Source organism: Bombina bombina, chromosome 12 (assembly GCF_027579735.1).
Source record: "Bombina bombina isolate aBomBom1 chromosome 12, aBomBom1.pri, whole genome shotgun sequence".
Classification (NCBI taxonomy): domain Eukaryota; kingdom Metazoa; phylum Chordata; class Amphibia; order Anura; family Bombinatoridae; genus Bombina; species Bombina bombina.
This window is the reverse complement of record NC_069510.1, coordinates 146,057,849-146,078,298: the sequence shown is the minus strand read 5'-3', so window position 1 is coordinate 146,078,298 and position 20,450 is coordinate 146,057,849. Positions and strand designations below refer to the sequence as shown.

At 43.9% G+C, this 20,450-nt stretch overlaps 1 protein-coding gene across 6 annotated transcripts in view; it reads left to right on the top strand.

Annotated features, from left to right (window-relative positions):
• RGS3 (regulator of G protein signaling 3) overlaps positions 1–20,450 on the top strand; it is a 1,044,909-nt gene that overhangs the window by 1,008,439 nt on the left and 16,020 nt on the right. Inside the window, exon 1 of one of the 6 annotated variants that reach the window (XM_053695846.1) lies at positions 17,893–18,601. The exons of 4 other annotated variants lie outside the window; for them this stretch is intronic. In XM_053695846.1, the coding sequence (XP_053551821.1) occupies positions 18,570–18,601 (32 nt within the window). In that variant the 5' untranslated portion in view covers positions 17,893–18,569. Of the gene's footprint in view, positions 1–17,892; positions 18,602–19,817; positions 19,879–20,450 lie in introns of those variants that run through there. One more of the 6 variants, XM_053695845.1, reaches the window with a different exon arrangement.

The following is a 20,450-nucleotide window of genomic DNA, read 5'->3' as shown; positions in this document are numbered from 1 at the left end:
TGATATGTAAACCCTGTTATGTAGGGGAAAGAGACTTGCCCCTCTGCATGCCTGATATGTAAACCCTGTTATGTAGGTGAAAAGAGACTTGTCCCTCTGCATGCCTGATATGTAAACCCTGTTATGTAGGGAAAAGAGACTTGCCCCTCTGTATGCCTGATATGTAAATCCTGTTATGTAGGGGGAAAGAGACTTGCCCCTCTGCATGCCTGATATGTAAATCCTGTTATGTAGGGGAAAAGAGACTTGCCCCTCTGCATGCCTGATATGTAAATCCTGTTATGTAGGTGAAAGAGACTTGCCCCTCTGTATGCCTGATATGTAAATCCTGTTATGTAGGTGAAAGAGACTTGCCCCTCTGTATGCCTGATATGTAAACCCTGTTATGTAGGTGAAAAGAGACTTGCCCCTCTGCATGCCTGATATGTAAACCCTGTTATGTAGGTGAAAGAGACTTGCCCCTCTGCATGCCTGATATGTAAACCCTGTTATGTAGGGAAAAGAGACTTGCCCCTCTGTATGCCTGATATGTAAATCCTGTTATGTAGGTGAAAGAGACTTGCCCCTCTGTATGCCTGATATGTAAATCCTGTTATGTAGGGGGAAAGAGACTTGCCCCTCTGTATGCCTGATATGTAAATCCTGTTATGTAGGTGAAAAGAGACTTGCCCCTCTGTATGCCTGATATGTAAATCCTGTTATGTAGGTGAAAAGAGACTTGCCCCTCTGCATGCCTGATATGTAAATCCTGTTATGTAGGAAAAGAGACTTGCCCCTCTGCATGCCTGATATGTAAATCCTGTTATGTAGGAAAAGAGACTTGCCCCTCTGCATGCCTGATATGTAAATCCTGTTATGTAGGGGAAGAGACTTGCCCCTCTGTATGCCTGATATGTAAATCCTGTTATGTAGGGGGAAAGAGACTTGCCCCTCTGCATGCCTGATATGTAAATCCTGTTATGTAGGGGGAAAGAGACTTGCCCCTCTGTATGCCTGATATGTAAATCCTGTTATGTAGGTGAAAAGAGACTTGCCCCTCTGCATGCCTGATATGTAAACCCTGTTATGTAGGGAAAAGAGACTTGCCCCTCTGCATGCCTGATATGTAAATCCTGTTATGTAGGGGGAAAGAGACTTGCCCCTCTGCATGCCTGATATGTAAATCCTGTTATGTAGGGGGAAAGAGACTTGCCCCTCTGTATGCCTGATATGTAAATCCTGTTATGTAGGTGAAAAGAGACTTGCCCCTCTGCATGCCTGATATGTAAATCCTGTTATGTAGGGGGAAAGAGACTTGCCCCTCTGCATGCCTGATATGTAAACCCTGTTATGTAGGTGAAAGAGACTTGCCCCTCTGTATGCCTGATATGTAAATCCTGTTATGTAGGTGAAAGAGACTTGCCCCTCTGCATGCCTGATATGTAAACCCTGTTATGTAGGGGGAAAGAGACTTGCCCCTCTGCATGCCTGATATGTAAATCCTGTTATGTAGGTGAAAGAGACTTGCCCCTCTGCATGCCTGATATGTAAATCCTGTTATGTAGGGGGAAAGAGACTTGCCCCTCTGCATGCCTGATATGTAAATCCTGTTATGTAGGGGAAAAGAGACTTGCCCCTCTGCATGCCTGATATGTAAATCCTGTTATGTAGGGGGAAAGAGACTTGCCCCTCTGTATGCCTGATATGTAAATCCTGTTATGTAGGTGAAAGAGACTTGCCCCTCTGTATGCCTGATATGTAAATCCTGTTATGTAGGGGGAAGAGACTTGCCCCTCTGCATGCCTGATATGTAAATCCTGTTATGTAGGTGAAAGAGACTTGCCCCTCTGTATGCCTGATATGTAAATACTGTTATGTAGGGAAAAGAGACTTCCCCTCTGCATGCCTGATATGTAAATCCTGTTATGTAGGGAAAGAGACTTGCCCCTCTGTATGCCTGATATGTAAATCCTGTTATGTAGGGGGAAAGAGACTTGCCCCTCTGCATGCCTGATATGTAAATCCTGTTATGTAGGTGAAAGAGACTTGCCCCTCTGTATGCCTGATATGTAAATCCTGTTATGTAGGGGGAAGAGACTTGCCCCTCTGCATGCCTGATATGTAAATCCTGTTATGTAGGTGAAAGAGACTTGCCCCTCTGTATGCCTGATATGTAAATCCTGTTATGTAGGGAAAAAAAGACTTGCCCCTCTGCATGCCTGATATGTAAATCCTGTTATGTAGGGAAAGAGACTTGCCCCTCTGTATGCCTGATATGTAAATCCTGTTATGTAGGGGGAAAGAGACTTGCCCCTCTGCATGCCTGATATGTAAATCCTGTTATGTAGGTGAAAAGAGACTTGCCCCTCTGCATGCCTGATATGTAAATCCTGTTATTTAGGGGGAAAGAGACTTGCCCCTCTGTATGCCTGATATGTAAATCCTGTTATTTAGGGGGAAAGAGACTTGCCCCTCTGTATGCCTGATATGTAAATCCTGTTATGTAGGGGGAAAGAGACTTGCCCCTCTGTATGCCTGATATGTAAATCCTGTTATGTAGGGGAAAAGAGACTTGCCCCTCTGCATGCCTGATATGTAAATCCTGTTATGTAGGGGAAAAGAGACTTGCCCCTCTGTATGCCTGATATGTAAACCCTGTTATGTAGGGGAAAAGAGACTTGCCCCTCTGCATGCCTGATATGTAAATCCTGTTATGTAGGTGAAAGAGACTTGCCCCTCTGTATGCCTGATATGTAAATCCTGTTATGTAGGGGGAAAGAGACTTGCCCCTCTGCATGCCTGATATGTAAATCCTGTTATGTAGGGGGAAAGAGACTTGCCCCTCTGTATGCCTGATATGTAAATCCTGTTATGTAGGTGAAAAGAGACTTGCCCCTCTGCATGCCTGATATGTAAATCCTGTTATGTAGGTGTAAATCCTGTTATGTATGTAAATCCTGTTATGTAGGTGAAATCCTGTTATGTAGGTGAAAAGAGACTTGCCCCTCTGCATGCCTGATATGTAAATCCTGTTATGTAGGTGAAAAGAGACTTGCCCCTCTGTATGCCTGATATGTAAATCCTGTTATGTAGGGGGAAAGAGACTTGCCCCTCTGCATGCCTGATATGTAAATCCTGTTATGTAGGTGAAAAGAGACTTGCCCCTCTGTATGCCTGATATGTAAACCCTGTTATGTAGGGAAAGAGACTTGCCCCTCTGCATGCCTGATATGTAAACCCTGTTATGTAGGGAAAGAGACTTGCCCCTCTGCATGCCTGATATGTAAATCCTGTTATGTAGGTGAAAAGAGACTTGCCCCTCTACATGCCTGATATGTAAATCCTGTTATGTAGGTGAAGAGACTTGCCCCTCTGCATGCCTGATATGTAAATCCTGTTATGTAGGGAAAAGAGACTTGCCCCTCTGTATGCCTGATATGTAAACCCTGTTATGTAGGGGGAAAGAGACTTGCCCCTCTGCATGCCTGATATGTAAATCCTGTTATGTAGGTGAAAAGAGACTTGCCCCTCTGCATGCCTGATATGTAAATCCTGTTATGTAGGGGGAAAGAGACTTGCCCCTCTGCATGCCTGATATGTAAATCCTGTTATGTAGGTGAAAAGAGACTTGCCCCTCTGCATGCCTGATATGTAAATCCTGTTATGCAGGTGAAAAGAGACTTGCCCCTCTGCATGCCTGATATGTAAATCCTGTTATGTAGGGGGAAAGAGACTTGCCCCTCTGCATGCCTGATATGTAAATCCTGTTATGTAGGTGAAAAGAGACTTGCCCCTCTGTATGCCTGATATGTAAATCCTGTTATGTAGGGAAAAGAGACTTGCCCCTCTGCATGCCTGATATGTAAATCCTGTTATGTAGGGGGAAAGAGACTTGCCCCTCTGTATGCCTGATATGTAAATCCTGTTATGTAGGTGAAAAGAGACTTGCCCCTCTGCATGCCTGATATGTAAATCCTGTTATGTAGGTGAAAAGAGACTTGCCCCTCTGCATGCCTGATATGTAAATCCTGTTATGTAGGAGAAAGAGACTTGCCCCTCTGTATGCCTGATATGTAAATCCTGTTATGTATGGGAAAGAGACTTGCCCCTCTGCATGCCTGATATGTAAACCCTGTTATGTAGGGGGAAAGAGACTTGCCCCTCTGCATGCCTGATATGTAAATCCTGTTATGTAGGAGAAAGAGACTTGCCCCTCTGTATGCCTGATATGTAAATCCTGTTATGTAGGTGAAAAGAGACTTGCCCCTCTGCATGCCTGATATGTAAATCCTGTTATGTAGGGGGAAAGAGACTTGCCCCTCTGTATGCCTGATATGTAAATCCTGTTATGTAGGTGAAAAGAGACTTGCCCCTCTGTATGCCTGATATGTAAATCCTGTTATGTAGGGAAAAGAGACTTGCCCCTCTGCATGCCTGATATGTAAATCCTGTTATGTAGGTGAAAAGAGACTTGCCCCTCTGTATGCCTGATATGTAAATCCTGTTATGTAGGGAAAAGAGACTTGCCCCTCTGCATGCCTGATATGTAAATCCTGTTATGTAGGGGGAAAGAGACTTGCCCCTCTGTATGCCTGATATGTAAATCCTGTTATGTAGGTGAAAAGAGACTTGCCCCTCTGCATGCCTGATATGTAAATCCTGTTATGTAGGTGAAAAGAGACTTGCCCCTCTGCATGCCTGATATGTAAATCCTGTTATGTAGGAGAAAGAGACTTGCCCCTCTGTATGCCTGATATGTAAATCCTGTTATGTATGGGAAAGAGACTTGCCCCTCTGCATGCCTGATATGTAAACCCTGTTATGTAGGGGGAAAGAGACTTGCCCCTCTGCATGCCTGATATGTAAATCCTGTTATGTAGGGGGAAAGAGACTTGCCCCTCTGCATGCCTGATATGTAAATCCTGTTATGTAGGAGAAAGAGACTTGCCCCTCTGTATGCCTGATATGTAAATCCTGTTATGTAGGTGAAAAGAGACTTGCCCCTCTGTATGCCTGATATGTAAATCCTGTTATGTAGGTGAAAAGAGACTTGCCCCTCTGTATGCCTGATATGTAAATCCTGTTATGTAGGTGAAAAGAGACTTGCCCCTCTGCATGCCTGATATGTAAATCCTGTTATGTAGGTGAAAAGAGACTTGCCCCTCTGCATGCCTGATATGTAAATCCTGTTATGTAGGTGAAAAGAGACTTGCCCCTCTGTATGCCTGATATGTAAATCCTGTTATGTAGGAGAAAGAGACTTGCCCCTCTGTATGCCTGATATGTAAATCCTGTTATGTAGGTGAAAAGAGACTTGCCCCTCTGTATGCCTGATATGTAAATCCTGTTATGTAGGTGAAAAGAGACTTGCCCCTCTGTATGCCTGATATGTAAATCCTGTTATGTAGGGAAAAGAGACTTGCCCCTCTGCATGCCTGATATGTAAATCCTGTTATGTAGGTGAAAAGAGACTTGCCCCTCTGTATGCCTGATATGTAAATCCTGTTATGTAGGGAAAAGAGACTTGCCCCTCTGCATGCCTGATATGTAAATCCTGTTATGTAGGGGGAAAGAGACTTGCCCCTCTGTATGCCTGATATGTAAATCCTGTTATGTAGGTGAAAAGAGACTTGCCCCTCTGCATGCCTGATATGTAAATCCTGTTATGTAGGTGAAAAGAGACTTGCCCCTCTGCATGCCTGATATGTAAATCCTGTTATGTAGGAGAAAGAGACTTGCCCCTCTGTATGCCTGATATGTAAATCCTGTTATGTATGGGAAAGAGACTTGCCCCTCTGCATGCCTGATATGTAAACCCTGTTATGTAGGGGGAAAGAGACTTGCCCCTCTGCATGCCTGATATGTAAATCCTGTTATGTAGGGGGAAAGAGACTTGCCCCTCTGCATGCCTGATATGTAAATCCTGTTATGTAGGAGAAAGAGACTTGCCCCTCTGTATGCCTGATATGTAAATCCTGTTATGTAGGTGAAAAGAGACTTGCCCCTCTGTATGCCTGATATGTAAATCCTGTTATGTAGGTGAAAAGAGACTTGCCCCTCTGTATGCCTGATATGTAAATCCTGTTATGTAGGTGAAAAGAGACTTGCCCCTCTGCATGCCTGATATGTAAATCCTGTTATGTAGGTGAAAAGAGACTTGCCCCTCTGTATGCCTGATATGTAAATCCTGTTATGTAGGTGAAAAGAGACTTGCCCCTCTGTATGCCTGATATGTAAATCCTGTTATGTATGGGAAAGAGACTTGCCCCTCTGCATGCCTGATATGTAAACCCTGTTATGTAGGGGGAAAGAGACTTGCCCCTCTGCATGCCTGATATGTAAATCCTTTTATGTATGGGAAAGAGACTTGCCCCTCTGCATGCCTGATATGTAAACCCTGTTATGTAGGGGAAAGAGACTTGCCCCTCTGTATGCCTGATATGTAAATCCTGTTATGTAGGTGAAAAGAGACTTGCCCCTCTGTATGCCTGATATGTAAATCCTGTTATGTAGGTGAAAAGAGACTTGCCCCTCTGCATGCCTGATATGTAAATCCTGTTATGTAGGTGAAAAGAGACTTGCCCCTCTGCATGCCTGATATGTAAATCCTGTTATGTAGGGGGGAAGAGACTTGCCCCTCTGCATGCCTGATATGTAAACCCTGTTATATAGGGAAAGAGACTTGCCCCTCTGCATGCCTGATATGTAAACCCTGTTATGTAGGGGGGAAGAGACTTGCCCCTCTGCATGCCTGATATGTAAATCCTGTTATGTAGGGGGGAAGAGACTTGCCCCTCTGCATGCCTGATATGTAAATCCTGTTATGTAGGGGGAAGAGACTTGCCCCTCTGTATGCCTGATATGTAAATCCTGTTATGTAGGGGGGAAGAGACTTGCCCCTCTGCATGCCTGATATGTAAATCCTGTTATGTAGGGGGGAGGAGACTTGCCCCTCTGTATGCCTGATATGTAAATCCTGTTATGTAGGGGGGAAGAGACTTGCCCCTCTGCATGCCTGATATGTAAACCCTGTTATGTAGGGGGAAGAGACTTGCCCCTCTGCATGCCTGATATGTAAATCCTGTTATGTAGGGGGGAAGAGACTTGCCCCTCTGCATGCCTGATATGTAAATCCTGTTATGTAGGTGAAAAGAGACTTGCCCCTCTGCATGCCTGATATGTAAATCCTGTTATGTAGGAGAAAGAGACTTGCCCCTCTGTATGCCTGATATGTAAATCCTGTTATGTATGGGAAAGAGACTTGCCCCTCTGCATGCCTGATATGTAAACCCTGTTATGTAGGGGGAAAGAGACTTGCCCCTCTGCATGCCTGATATGTAAATCCTGTTATGTAGGGGGAAAGAGACTTGCCCCTCTGCATGCCTGATATGTAAATCCTGTTATGTAGGAGAAAGAGACTTGCCCCTCTGTATGCCTGATATGTAAATCCTGTTATGTAGGTGAAAAGAGACTTGCCCCTCTGTATGCCTGATATGTAAATCCTGTTATGTAGGTGAAAAGAGACTTGCCCCTCTGTATGCCTGATATGTAAATCCTGTTATGTAGGTGTTAAGAGACTTGCCCCTCTGCATGCCTGATATGTAAATCCTGTTATGTAGGTGAAAAGAGACTTGCCCCTCTGCATGCCTGATATGTAAATCCTGTTATGTAGGTGAAAAGAGACTTGCCCCTCTGTATGCCTGATATGTAAATCCTGTTATGTATGGGAAAGAGACTTGCCCCTCTGCATGCCTGATATGTAAACCCTGTTATGTAGGGGGAAAGAGACTTGCCCCTCTGCATGCCTGATATGTAAATCCTTTTATGTATGGGAAAGAGACTTGCCCCTCTGCATGCCTGATATGTAAACCCTGTTATGTAGGGGAAAGAGACTTGCCCCTCTGCATGCCTGATATGTAAATCCTGTTATGTAGGTGAAAAGAGACTTGCCCCTCTGTATGCCTGATATGTAAATCCTGTTATGTAGGTGAAAAGAGACTTGCCCCTCTGCATGCCTGATATGTAAATCCTGTTATGTAGGTGAAAAGAGACTTGCCCCTCTGCATGCCTGATATGTAAATCCTGTTATGTAGGGGGGAAGAGACTTGCCCCTCTGCATGCCTGATATGTAAACCCTGTTATATAGGGAAAGAGACTTGCCCCTCTGCATGCCTGATATGTAAACCCTGTTATGTAGGGGGGAAGAGACTTGCCCCTCTGCATGCCTGATATGTAAATCCTGTTATGTAGGGGGGAAGAGACTTGCCCCTCTGCATGCCTGATATGTAAATCCTGTTATGTAGGGGGAAGAGACTTGCCCCTCTGTATGCCTGATATGTAAATCCTGTTATGTAGGGGGGAAGAGACTTGCCCCTCTGCATGCCTGATATGTAAATCCTGTTATGTAGGGGGGAGGAGACTTGCCCCTCTGTATGCCTGATATGTAAATCCTGTTATGTAGGGGGGAAGAGACTTGCCCCTCTGCATGCCTGATATGTAAACCCTGTTATGTAGGGGGAAGAGACTTGCCCCTCTGCATGCCTGATATGTAGGGGGGAAGAGACTTGCCCCTCTGCATGCCTGATATGTAAACCCTGTTATGTAGGGGGAAGAGACTTGCCCCTCTGCATGCCTGATATGTAAACCCTGTTATGTAGGGAAAAGAGACTTGCCCCTCTGCATGCCTGATATGTAAATCCTGTTATGTATGGGAAAGAGACTTGCCCCTCTGCATGCCTGATATGTAAATCCTGTTATGTAGGGGGAAGAGACTTGCCCCTCTGTATGCCTGATATGTAAATCCTGTTAAGTAGGGGGAAGAGACTTGCCCCTCTGTATGCCTGATATGTAAATCCTGTTAAGTAGGGGGAAGAGACTTGCCCCTCTGTATGCCTGATATGTAAATCCTGTTAAGTAGGGGGAAGAGACTTGCCCCTCTGTATGCCTGATATGTAAACCCTGTTATGTATGGGAAAGAGACTTGCCCCTCTGTATGCCTGATATGTAAATCCTGTTATGTAGGGGGGAAGAGACTTGCCCCTCTGTATGCCTGATATGTAAATCCTGTTATGTAGGGAAAGAGACTTGCCCCTCTGTATGCCTGATATGTAAATCCTGTTATGTAGGTGAAAAGAGACTTGCCCCTCTGCATGCCTGATATGTAAATCCTGTTATGTAGGGAAAGAGACTTGCCCCTCTGTATGCCTGATATGTAAATCCTGTTATGTAGGTGAAAGAGACTTGCCCCTCTGTATGCCTGATATGTAAACCCTGTTATGTATGGGAAAGAGACTTGCCCCTCTGTATGCCTGATATGTAAATCCTGTTATGTAGGTGAAAAGAGACTTGCCCCTCTGTATGCCTGATATGTAAATCCTGTTATGTAGGGAAAAGAGACTTGCCCCTCTGCATGCCTGATATGTAAATCCTGTTATGTAGGTGAAAAGAGACTTGCCCCTCTGTATGCCTGATATGTAAATCCTGTTATGTAGGTGAAAAGAGACTTGCCCCTCTGTATGCCTGATATGTAAATCCTGTTATGTAGGGAAAAGAGACTTGCCCCTCTGCATGCCTGATATGTAAATCCTGTTATGTAGGTGAAAAGAGACTTGCCCCTCTGCATGCCTGATATGTAAATCCTGTTATGTAGGGGGAAAGAGACTTGCCCCTCTGTATGCCTGATATGTAAATCCTGTTATGTAGGTGAAAAGAGACTTGCCCCTCTGCATGCCTGATATGTAAATCCTGTTATGTAGGTGAAAAGAGACTTGCCCCTCTGCATGCCTGATATGTAAATCCTGTTATGTAGGAGAAAGAGACTTGCCCCTCTGTATGCCTGATATGTAAATCCTGTTATGTATGGGAAAGAGACTTGCCCCTCTGCATGCCTGATATGTAAACCCTGTTATGTAGGGGGAAAGAGACTTGCCCCTCTGCATGCCTGATATGTAAATCCTGTTATGTAGGAGAAAGAGACTTGCCCCTCTGTATGCCTGATATGTAAATCCTGTTATGTAGGTGAAAAGAGACTTGCCCCTCTGTATGCCTGATATGTAAATCCTGTTATGTAGGTGAAAAGAGACTTGCCCCTCTGTATGCCTGATATGTAAATCCTGTTATGTAGGTGAAAAGAGACTTGCCCCTCTGCATGCCTGATATGTAAATCCTGTTATGTAGGTGAAAAGAGACTTGCCCCTCTGCATGCCTGATATGTAAATCCTGTTATGTAGGTGAAAAGAGACTTGCCCCTCTGTATGCCTGATATGTAAATCCTGTTATGTATGGGAAAGAGACTTGCCCCTCTGCATGCCTGATATGTAAACCCTGTTATGTAGGGGGAAAGAGACTTGCCCCTCTGCATGCCTGATATGTAAATCCTGTTATGTATGGGAAAGAGACTTGCCCCTCTGCATGCCTGATATGTAAACCCTGTTATGTAGGGGAAAGAGACTTGCCCCTCTGTATGCCTGATATGTAAATCCTGTTATGTAGGTGAAAAGAGACTTGCCCCTCTGTATGCCTGATATGTAAATCCTGTTATGTAGGTGAAAAGAGACTTGCCCCTCTGCATGCCTGATATGTAAATCCTGTTATGTAGGTGAAAAGAGACTTGCCCCTCTGCATGCCTGATATGTAAATCCTGTTATGTAGGGGGGAAGAGACTTGCCCCTCTGCATGCCTGATATGTAAACCCTGTTATATAGGGAAAGAGACTTGCCCCTCTGCATGCCTGATATGTAAACCCTGTTATGTAGGGGGGAAGAGACTTGCCCCTCTGCATGCCTGATATGTAAATCCTGTTATGTAGGGGGGAAGAGACTTGCCCCTCTGCATGCCTGATATGTAAATCCTGTTATGTAGGGGGAAGAGACTTGCCCCTCTGTATGCCTGATATGTAAATCCTGTTATGTAGGGGGGAAGAGACTTGCCCCTCTGCATGCCTGATATGTAAATCCTGTTATGTAGGGGGGAGGAGACTTGCCCCTCTGTATGCCTGATATGTAAATCCTGTTATGTAGGGGGGAAGAGACTTGCCCCTCTGCATGCCTGATATGTAAACCCTGTTATGTAGGGGGAAGAGACTTGCCCCTCTGCATGCCTGATATGTAGGTGGGAAGAGACTTGCCCCTCTGCATGCCTGATATGTAAACCCTGTTATGTAGGGGGAAGAGACTTGCCCCTCTGCATGCCTGATATGTAAACCCTGTTATGTAGGGAAAAGAGACTTGCCCCTCTGCATGCCTGATATGTAAATCCTGTTATGTATGGGAAAGAGACTTGCCCCTCTGCATGCCTGATATGTAAATCCTGTTAAGTAGGGGGAAGAGACTTGCCCCTCTGTATGCCTGATATGTAAATCCTGTTAAGTAGGGGGAAGAGACTTGCCCCTCTGTATGCCTGATATGTAAATCCTGTTAAGTAGGGGGAAGAGACTTGCCCCTCTGTATGCCTGATATGTAAATCCTGTTAAGTAGGGGGAAGAGACTTGCCCCTCTGTATGCCTGATATGTAAACCCTGTTATGTATGGGAAAGAGACTTGCCCCTCTGTATGCCTGATATGTAAATCCTGTTATGTAGGGGGGAAGAGACTTGCCCCTCTGTATGCCTGATATGTAAATCCTGTTATGTAGGGAAAGAGACTTGCCCCTCTGTATGCCTGATATGTAAATCCTGTTATGTAGGTGAAAAGAGACTTGCCCCTCTGCATGCCTGATATGTAAATCCTGTTATGTAGGGAAAGAGACTTGCCCCTCTGTATGCCTGATATGTAAATCCTGTTATGTAGGTGAAAGAGACTTGCCCCTCTGTATGCCTGATATGTAAACCCTGTTATGTATGGGAAAGAGACTTGCCCCTCTGTATGCCTGATATGTAAACCCTGTTATGTATGGGAAAGAGACTTGCCCCTCTGTATGCCTGATATGTAAACCCTGTTATGTATGGGAAAGAGACTTGCCCCTCTGCATGCCTGATATGTAAATCCTGTTATGTAGGGGGAAAGAGACTTGCCCCTCTGTATGCCTGATATGTAAACCCTGTTATGTAGGGGAAAAGAGACTTGCCCCTCTGCATGCCTGATATGTAAATCCTGTTATGTATGGGAAAGAGACTTGCCCCTCTGCATGCCTGATATGTAAATCCTGTTATGTAGGTGAAAAGAGACTTGCCCCTCTGTATGCCTGATATGTAAATCCTGTTATGTATGGGAAAGAGACTTGCCCCTCTGCATGCCTGATATGTAAACCCTGTTATGTAGGGGGAAAAAGACTTGCCCCTCTGCATGCCTGATATGTAAATCCTTTTATGTATGGGAAAGAGACTTGCCCCTCTGCATGCCTGATATGTAAACCCTGTTATGTAGGGGAAAGAGACTTGCCCCTCTGTATGCCTGATATGTAAATCCTGTTATGTAGGTGAAAAGAGACTTGCCCCTCTGTATGCCTGATATGTAAATCCTGTTATGTAGGTGAAAAGAGACTTGCCCCTCTGCATGCCTGATATGTAAATCCTGTTATGTAGGTGAAAAGAGACTTGCCCCTCTGCATGCCTGATATGTAAATCCTGTTATGTAGGGGGGAAGAGACTTGCCCCTCTGCATGCCTGATATGTAAACCCTGTTATATAGGGAAAGAGACTTGCCCCTCTGCATGCCTGATATGTAAACCCTGTTATGTAGGGGGGAAGAGACTTGCCCCTCTGCATGCCTGATATGTAAATCCTGTTATGTAGGGGGGAAGAGACTTGCCCCTCTGCATGCCTGATATGTAAATCCTGTTATGTAGGGGGAAGAGACTTGCCCCTCTGTATGCCTGATATGTAAATCCTGTTATGTAGGGGGGAAGAGACTTGCCCCTCTGCATGCCTGATATGTAAATCCTGTTATGTAGGGGGGAGGAGACTTGCCCCTCTGTATGCCTGATATGTAAATCCTGTTATGTAGGGGGGAAGAGACTTGCCCCTCTGCATGCCTGATATGTAAACCCTGTTATGTAGGGGGAAGAGACTTGCCCCTCTGCATGCCTGATATGTAAATCCTGTTATGTAGGGGGGAAGAGACTTGCCCCTCTGCATGCCTGATATGTAAATCCTGTTATGTAGGTGAAAAGAGACTTCCCCTCTGCATGCCTGATATGTAAATCCTGTTATGTAGGAGAAAGAGACTTGCCCCTCTGTATGCCTGATATGTAAATCCTGTTATGTATGGGAAAGAGACTTGCCCCTCTGCATGCCTGATATGTAAACCCTGTTATGTAGGGGGAAAGAGACTTGCCCCTCTGCATGCCTGATATGTAAATCCTGTTATGTAGGGGGAAAGAGACTTGCCCCTCTGCATGCCTGATATGTAAATCCTGTTATGTAGGAGAAAGAGACTTGCCCCTCTGTATGCCTGATATGTAAATCCTGTTATGTAGGTGAAAAGAGACTTGCCCCTCTGTATGCCTGATATGTAAATCCTGTTATGTAGGTGAAAAGAGACTTGCCCCTCTGTATGCCTGATATGTAAATCCTGTTATGTAGGTGAAAAGAGACTTGCCCCTCTGCATGCCTGATATGTAAATCCTGTTATGTAGGTGAAAAGAGACTTGCCCCTCTGCATGCCTGATATGTAAATCCTGTTATGTAGGTGAAAAGAGACTTGCCCCTCTGTATGCCTGATATGTAAATCCTGTTATGTATGGGAAAGAGACTTGCCCCTCTGCATGCCTGATATGTAAACCCTGTTATGTAGGGGGAAAGAGACTTGCCCCTCTGCATGCCTGATATGTAAATCCTTTTATGTATGGGAAAGAGACTTGCCCCTCTGCATGCCTGATATGTAAACCCTGTTATGTAGGGGAAAGAGACTTGCCCCTCTGTATGCCTGATATGTAAATCCTGTTATGTAGGTGAAAAGAGACTTGCCCCTCTGTATGCCTGATATGTAAATCCTGTTATGTAGGTGAAAAGAGACTTGCCCCTCTGCATGCCTGATATGTAAATCCTGTTATGTAGGTGAAAAGAGACTTGCCCCTCTGCATGCCTGATATGTAAATCCTGTTATGTAGGGGGGAAGAGACTTGCCCCTCTGCATGCCTGATATGTAAACCCTGTTATATAGGGAAAGAGACTTGCCCCTCTGCATGCCTGATATGTAAACCCTGTTATGTAGGGGGGAAGAGACTTGCCCCTCTGCATGCCTGATATGTAAATCCTGTTATGTAGGGGGGAAGAGACTTGCCCCTCTGCATGCCTGATATGTAAATCCTGTTATGTAGGGGGAAGAGACTTGCCCCTCTGTATGCCTGATATGTAAATCCTGTTATGTAGGGGGGAAGAGACTTGCCCCTCTGCATGCCTGATATGTAAATCCTGTTATGTAGGGGGGAGGAGACTTGCCCCTCTGTATGCCTGATATGTAAATCCTGTTATGTAGGGGGGAAGAGACTTGCCCCTCTGCATGCCTGATATGTAAACCCTGTTATGTAGGGGGAAGAGACTTGCCCCTCTGCATGCCTGATATGTAGGGGGGAAGAGACTTGCCCCTCTGCATGCCTGATATGTAAACCCTGTTATGTAGGGGGAAGAGACTTGCCCCTCTGCATGCCTGATATGTAAATCCTGTTATGTATGGGAAAGAGACTTGCCCCTCTGCATGCCTGATATGTAAATCCTGTTAAGTAGGGGGAAGAGACTTGCCCCTCTGTATGCCTGATATGTAAATCCTGTTAAGTAGGGGGAAGAGACTTGCCCCTCTGTATGCCTGATATGTAAATCCTGTTAAGTAGGGGGAAGAGACTTGCCCCTCTGTATGCCTGATATGTAAATCCTGTTAAGTAGGGGGAAGAGACTTGCCCCTCTGTATGCCTGATATGTAAACCCTGTTATGTATGGGAAAGAGACTTGCCCCTCTGTATGCCTGATATGTAAATCCTGTTATGTAGGGGGGAAGAGACTTGCCCCTCTGTATGCCTGATATGTAAATCCTGTTATGTAGGGAAAGAGACTTGCCCCTCTGTATGCCTGATATGTAAATCCTGTTATGTAGGTGAAAAGAGACTTGCCCCTCTGCATGCCTGATATGTAAATCCTGTTATGTAGGGAAAGAGACTTGCCCCTCTGTATGCCTGATATGTAAATCCTGTTATGTAGGTGAAAGAGACTTGCCCCTCTGTATGCCTGATATGTAAACCCTGTTATGTATGGGAAAGAGACTTGCCCCTCTGTATGCCTGATATGTAAATCCTGTTATGTAGGTGAAAAGAGACTTGCCCCTCTGTATGCCTGATATGTAAATCCTGTTATGTAGGGAAAAGAGACTTGCCCCTCTGCATGCCTGATATGTAAATCCTGTTATGTAGGTGAAAAGAGACTTGCCCCTCTGTATGCCTGATATGTAAATCCTGTTATGTAGGTGAAAAGAGACTTGCCCCTCTGTATGCCTGATATGTAAATCCTGTTATGTAGGGAAAAGAGACTTGCCCCTCTGCATGCCTGATATGTAAATCCTGTTATGTAGGTGAAAAGAGACTTGCCCCTCTGCATGCCTGATATGTAAATCCTGTTATGTAGGGGGAAAGAGACTTGCCCCTCTGTATGCCTGATATGTAAATCCTGTTATGTAGGTGAAAAGAGACTTGCCCCTCTGCATGCCTGATATGTAAATCCTGTTATGTAGGTGAAAAGAGACTTGCCCCTCTGCATGCCTGATATGTAAATCCTGTTATGTAGGAGAAAGAGACTTGCCCCTCTGTATGCCTGATATGTAAATCCTGTTATGTATGGGAAAGAGACTTGCCCCTCTGCATGCCTGATATGTAAACCCTGTTATGTAGGGGGAAAGAGACTTGCCCCTCTGCATGCCTGATATGTAAATCCTGTTATGTAGGAGAAAGAGACTTGCCCCTCTGTATGCCTGATATGTAAATCCTGTTATGTAGGTGAAAAGAGACTTGCCCCTCTGTATGCCTGATATGTAAATCCTGTTATGTAGGTGAAAAGAGACTTGCCCCTCTGTATGCCTGATATGTAAATCCTGTTATGTAGGTGAAAAGAGACTTGCCCCTCTGCATGCCTGATATGTAAATCCTGTTATGTAGGTGAAAAGAGACTTGCCCCTCTGCATGCCTGATATGTAAATCCTGTTATGTAGGTGAAAAGAGACTTGCCCCTCTGTATGCCTGATATGTAAATCCTGTTATGTATGGGAAAGAGACTTGCCCCTCTGCATGCCTGATATGTAAACCCTGTTATGTAGGGGGAAAGAGACTTGCCCCTCTGCATGCCTGATATGTAAATCCTGTTATGTATGGGAAAGAGACTTGCCCCTCTGCATGCCTGATATGTAAACCCTGTTATGTAGGGGAAAGAGACTTGCCCCTCTGTATGCCTGATATGTAAATCCTGTTATGTAGGTGAAAAGAGACTTGCCCCTCTGTATGCCTGATATGTAAATCCTGTTATGTAGGTGAAAAGAGACTTGCCCCTCTGCATGCCTGATATGTAAATCCTGTTATGTAGGTGAAAAGAGACTTGCCCCTCTGCATGCCTGATATGTAAATCCTGTTATGTAGGGGGGAAGAGACTTGCCCCTCTGCATGCCTGATATGTAAACCCTGTTATATAGGGAAAGAGACTTGCCCCTCTGCATGCCTGATATGTAAACCCTGTTATGTAGGGGGGAAGAGACTTGCCCCTCTGCATGCCTGATATGTAAATCCTGTTATGTAGGTGAAAAGAGACTTGCCCCTCTGCATGCCTGATATGTAAATCCTGTTATGTAGGGGGAAGAGACTTGCCCCTCTGTATGCCTGATATGTAAATCCTGTTATGTAGGGGGGAAGAGACTTGCCCCTCTGCATGCCTGATATGTAAATCCTGTTATGTAGGGGGGAGGAGACTTGCCCCTCTGTATGCCTGATATGTAAATCCTGTTATGTAGGGGGGAAGAGACTTGCCCCTCTGCATGCCTGATATGTAAACCCTGTTATGTAGGGGGAAGAGACTTGCCCCTCTGCATGCCTGATATGTAGGGGGGAAGAGACTTGCCCCTCTGCATGCCTGATATGTAAACCCTGTTATGTAGGGGGAAGAGACTTGCCCCTCTGCATGCCTGATATGTAAACCCTGTTATGTAGGGAAAAGAGACTTGCCCCTCTGCATGCCTGATATGTAAATCCTGTTATGTATGGGAAAGAGACTTGCCCCTCTGCATGCCTGATATGTAAATCCTGTTAAGTAGGGGGAAGAGACTTGCCCCTCTGTATGCCTGATATGTAAATCCTGTTAAGTAGGGGGAAGAGACTTGCCCCTCTGTATGCCTGATATGTAAATCCTGTTAAGTAGGGGGAAGAGACTTGCCCCTCTGTATGCCTGATATGTAAATCCTGTTAAGTAGGGGGAAGAGACTTGCCCCTCTGTATGCCTGATATGTAAACCCTGTTATGTATGGGAAAGAGACTTGCCCCTCTGTATGCCTGATATGTAAATCCTGTTATGTAGGGGGGAAGAGACTTGCCCCTCTGTATGCCTGATATGTAAATCCTGTTATGTAGGGAAAGAGACTTGCCCCTCTGTATGCCTGATATGTAAATCCTGTTATGTAGGTGAAAAGAGACTTGCCCCTCTGCATGCCTGATATGTAAATCCTGTTATGTAGGGAAAGAGACTTGCCCCTCTGTATGCCTGATATGTAAATCCTGTTATGTAGGTGAAAGAGACTTGCCCCTCTGTATGCCTGATATGTAAACCCTGTTATGTATGGGAAAGAGACTTGCCCCTCTGTATGCCTGATATGTAAACCCTGTTATGTATGGGAAAGAGACTTGCCCCTCTGTATGCCTGATATGTAAACCCTGTTATGTATGGGAAAGAGACTTGCCCCTCTGCATGCCTGATATGTAAAAATTGTTTGTTTTTTGTTGTTTTTTCAAGCCAGGAAAATGCACTAAATATATATCATTCTGAAATGCTTTCTTATGTATAGGGAAAAACAAACAATATGTTGTATTTTGATTTGTAAACCTTTGACTAGTTTTTTGAAACAGTAACACAAACCAGATTTCAGCATATGGTCTAATTTGATGCATAGCTCTTCTCCTCATCATGGGGAAGTACAAATATTTATAGACTGACTGGGATTTTATTTCTCTCATTTTAATATTTTTTATTTTATTTTTTTGTGATATTTTCCACTTGTAAAATATGTTGCAGGAATAGGGAACATTGTTGCCAGTAAATAATCACCAGATTCCTGGGGTTTAGAGCTTGCATGTTTTTAGCACTAAATGCAAAACTGAGGCAGTGTGACACATTAGTTGAAGTCTCTTCTCCATATCACCATATGGATCAGCAAAATCACCCTGTAAAAATGACCAGATTGCGCAAGTGTCTTTCTGTGTGATCCAAAATCTGCAATAAGATTACATTTATAGATCATATAATGCGGTTTTTATCACATTAAACTGTCTAAAACGCTAATGGCACAAACGGCCGTGATACAAACTGCATTCAGTGTCACAGAATAAAAAGTGCAATATCGTCTGAATTACCATTAATATTTGTCACCTCAGTTTATTTCTAACTTCACACTTTCTTTGTATTCATTGTAGACATGAAACCCGAATGTTTTTCTTTCATAATTCAGTAAGTGTAATTTTAAGCAACTTTCTAATTTACTTCTATTATTTTTTCTTTGTTCTATTGTTATCTTTTGTTGAAAAACAGCGCGGTAAGCTCAGGAGCGTGCACATCTGGAGCACTAGAGGGCAGCACTATTTCCTCCCATGTAGTGCACCAGATGCTACCTAGGTATCTCTTCAATACAAATTATCACGGGAACAAAGCACGTTTGATAATAGAAGTAAATTGGTATTTTTTTTAGATTGTATCCTCTGTCTGAGCGGTTTCATATCCCTTTAAGAATAAATACAGCTCTGAAACAAACATTAGGCAGAGTAAAGTCACAGTCCTGGTAGAGCTATTTGCTTCATTCCCTTGGTGTCCTTTGTTGAAGGTTATACCTAGGTAGTCTGATAGGAGCTCAGGAGCACTCTATTGCAGCAATGTCTGTAGTGATTTTATACATTGTAGCAAACCCTATACAAATGCTAGACATGTGATCACTCCTGCCTACCTAGGTATAATCGTCAACAAAGGATACCAAGAGTAAACTGGAAATATTATTACAATTGCTGTTCTATCTAAGCATTGATAGTTTCATTTCCCTTTAACACACAGGTTCCTTGACAAATAAATATGTGAGAAAAATAAAATAAATAAATATCTACATTTTAAAATGATCCTTTATCATATTCTCAAAAATATTTCAGGAAGGACAATAATGTGTTAAAATAATCTTCCATGACAATGAAATTAAACAAAAAACTAAAACTGCTGCAAACTGCCTAAAACAACTGTTTTGCAGCATTTGCTTTTCGGCCTCTCTGGGGAACGGATCTGCATATGTTAATAGATTTCATTCTGTGACATCTTCGGATATGCAAATGAATGCACACAGGAAACCATTAGAGCCTCCCCTTCCCCATTTAGTGCTGTATTAGCCCCTGCTTGTAAATACTGCTGTGTCCCCTCTGTGCTGATGGTCATTTGAGTTCCTGTGATTGCTTGTGCCATCTGCAGACATCTGTTTCAGAAGAGTCATTAGTGTAGTTAGACAATGTAAACCCAGCCGGCCAGCACATGTGGCAGCTGTCCCTATAGCATTATGGGCCTTGGGACACAATAGTCCTTGTTGTCCCTTGCACAATCAACACACCCACCCATTGGCTGGCAGATTAATTAGCCACATTGTCCCGCCCACAGCTCTGTTATCCTGCCCTGTGCCTGCAGCCTGTTAGTTTACACATTGCAGGACAAATGTATCACAACATGCTTGGCTTGTCAGAGAGGTATCTAGAAAGGTAGGAACCGTTGTGTGTTGTGTTTGTTTCCAGAATCTGTTATGTGTAGCCACTGTGTCTAATAGAGGTCAATAAAATCTGTGCATTATGCTGAGGTTTGTACTAAATTTATATTCCTATAAGAAAACTCCTTGCATTGTGTGTCTGACTGTGGTGTACAGTTGTTTATTTGTATTTGCTGGCTACTTAAGTATGGGTATATAATGCCACTGTATCATGTGAAATAGTAGATACATAACACAGACTAAACACAAAGTAATAGTATTAGTTTGTTTAGCCTTCCCAGGACCTAGTTTGCGGATTTTACTGAACACCTAGCTAAAATCTATGCCAATATTAACTTAAAATTAACCGATATTACTTTTTTTTTCAGTGTTGCACAAATTTTCATTAAATCATTTTAAATTATGCAATTATTTTGTGCTTTAAATAGCTTATGTAACATTTATAAATAACAGAAAATGTTTTAATATTGCAAAGTATTTCACTGCCCCTACCCAGCTATATCACAGTGCCACTCAGCTGGCAAACTTTACTGTGGCGAACATTGTATACAGTGTACAGTATATACA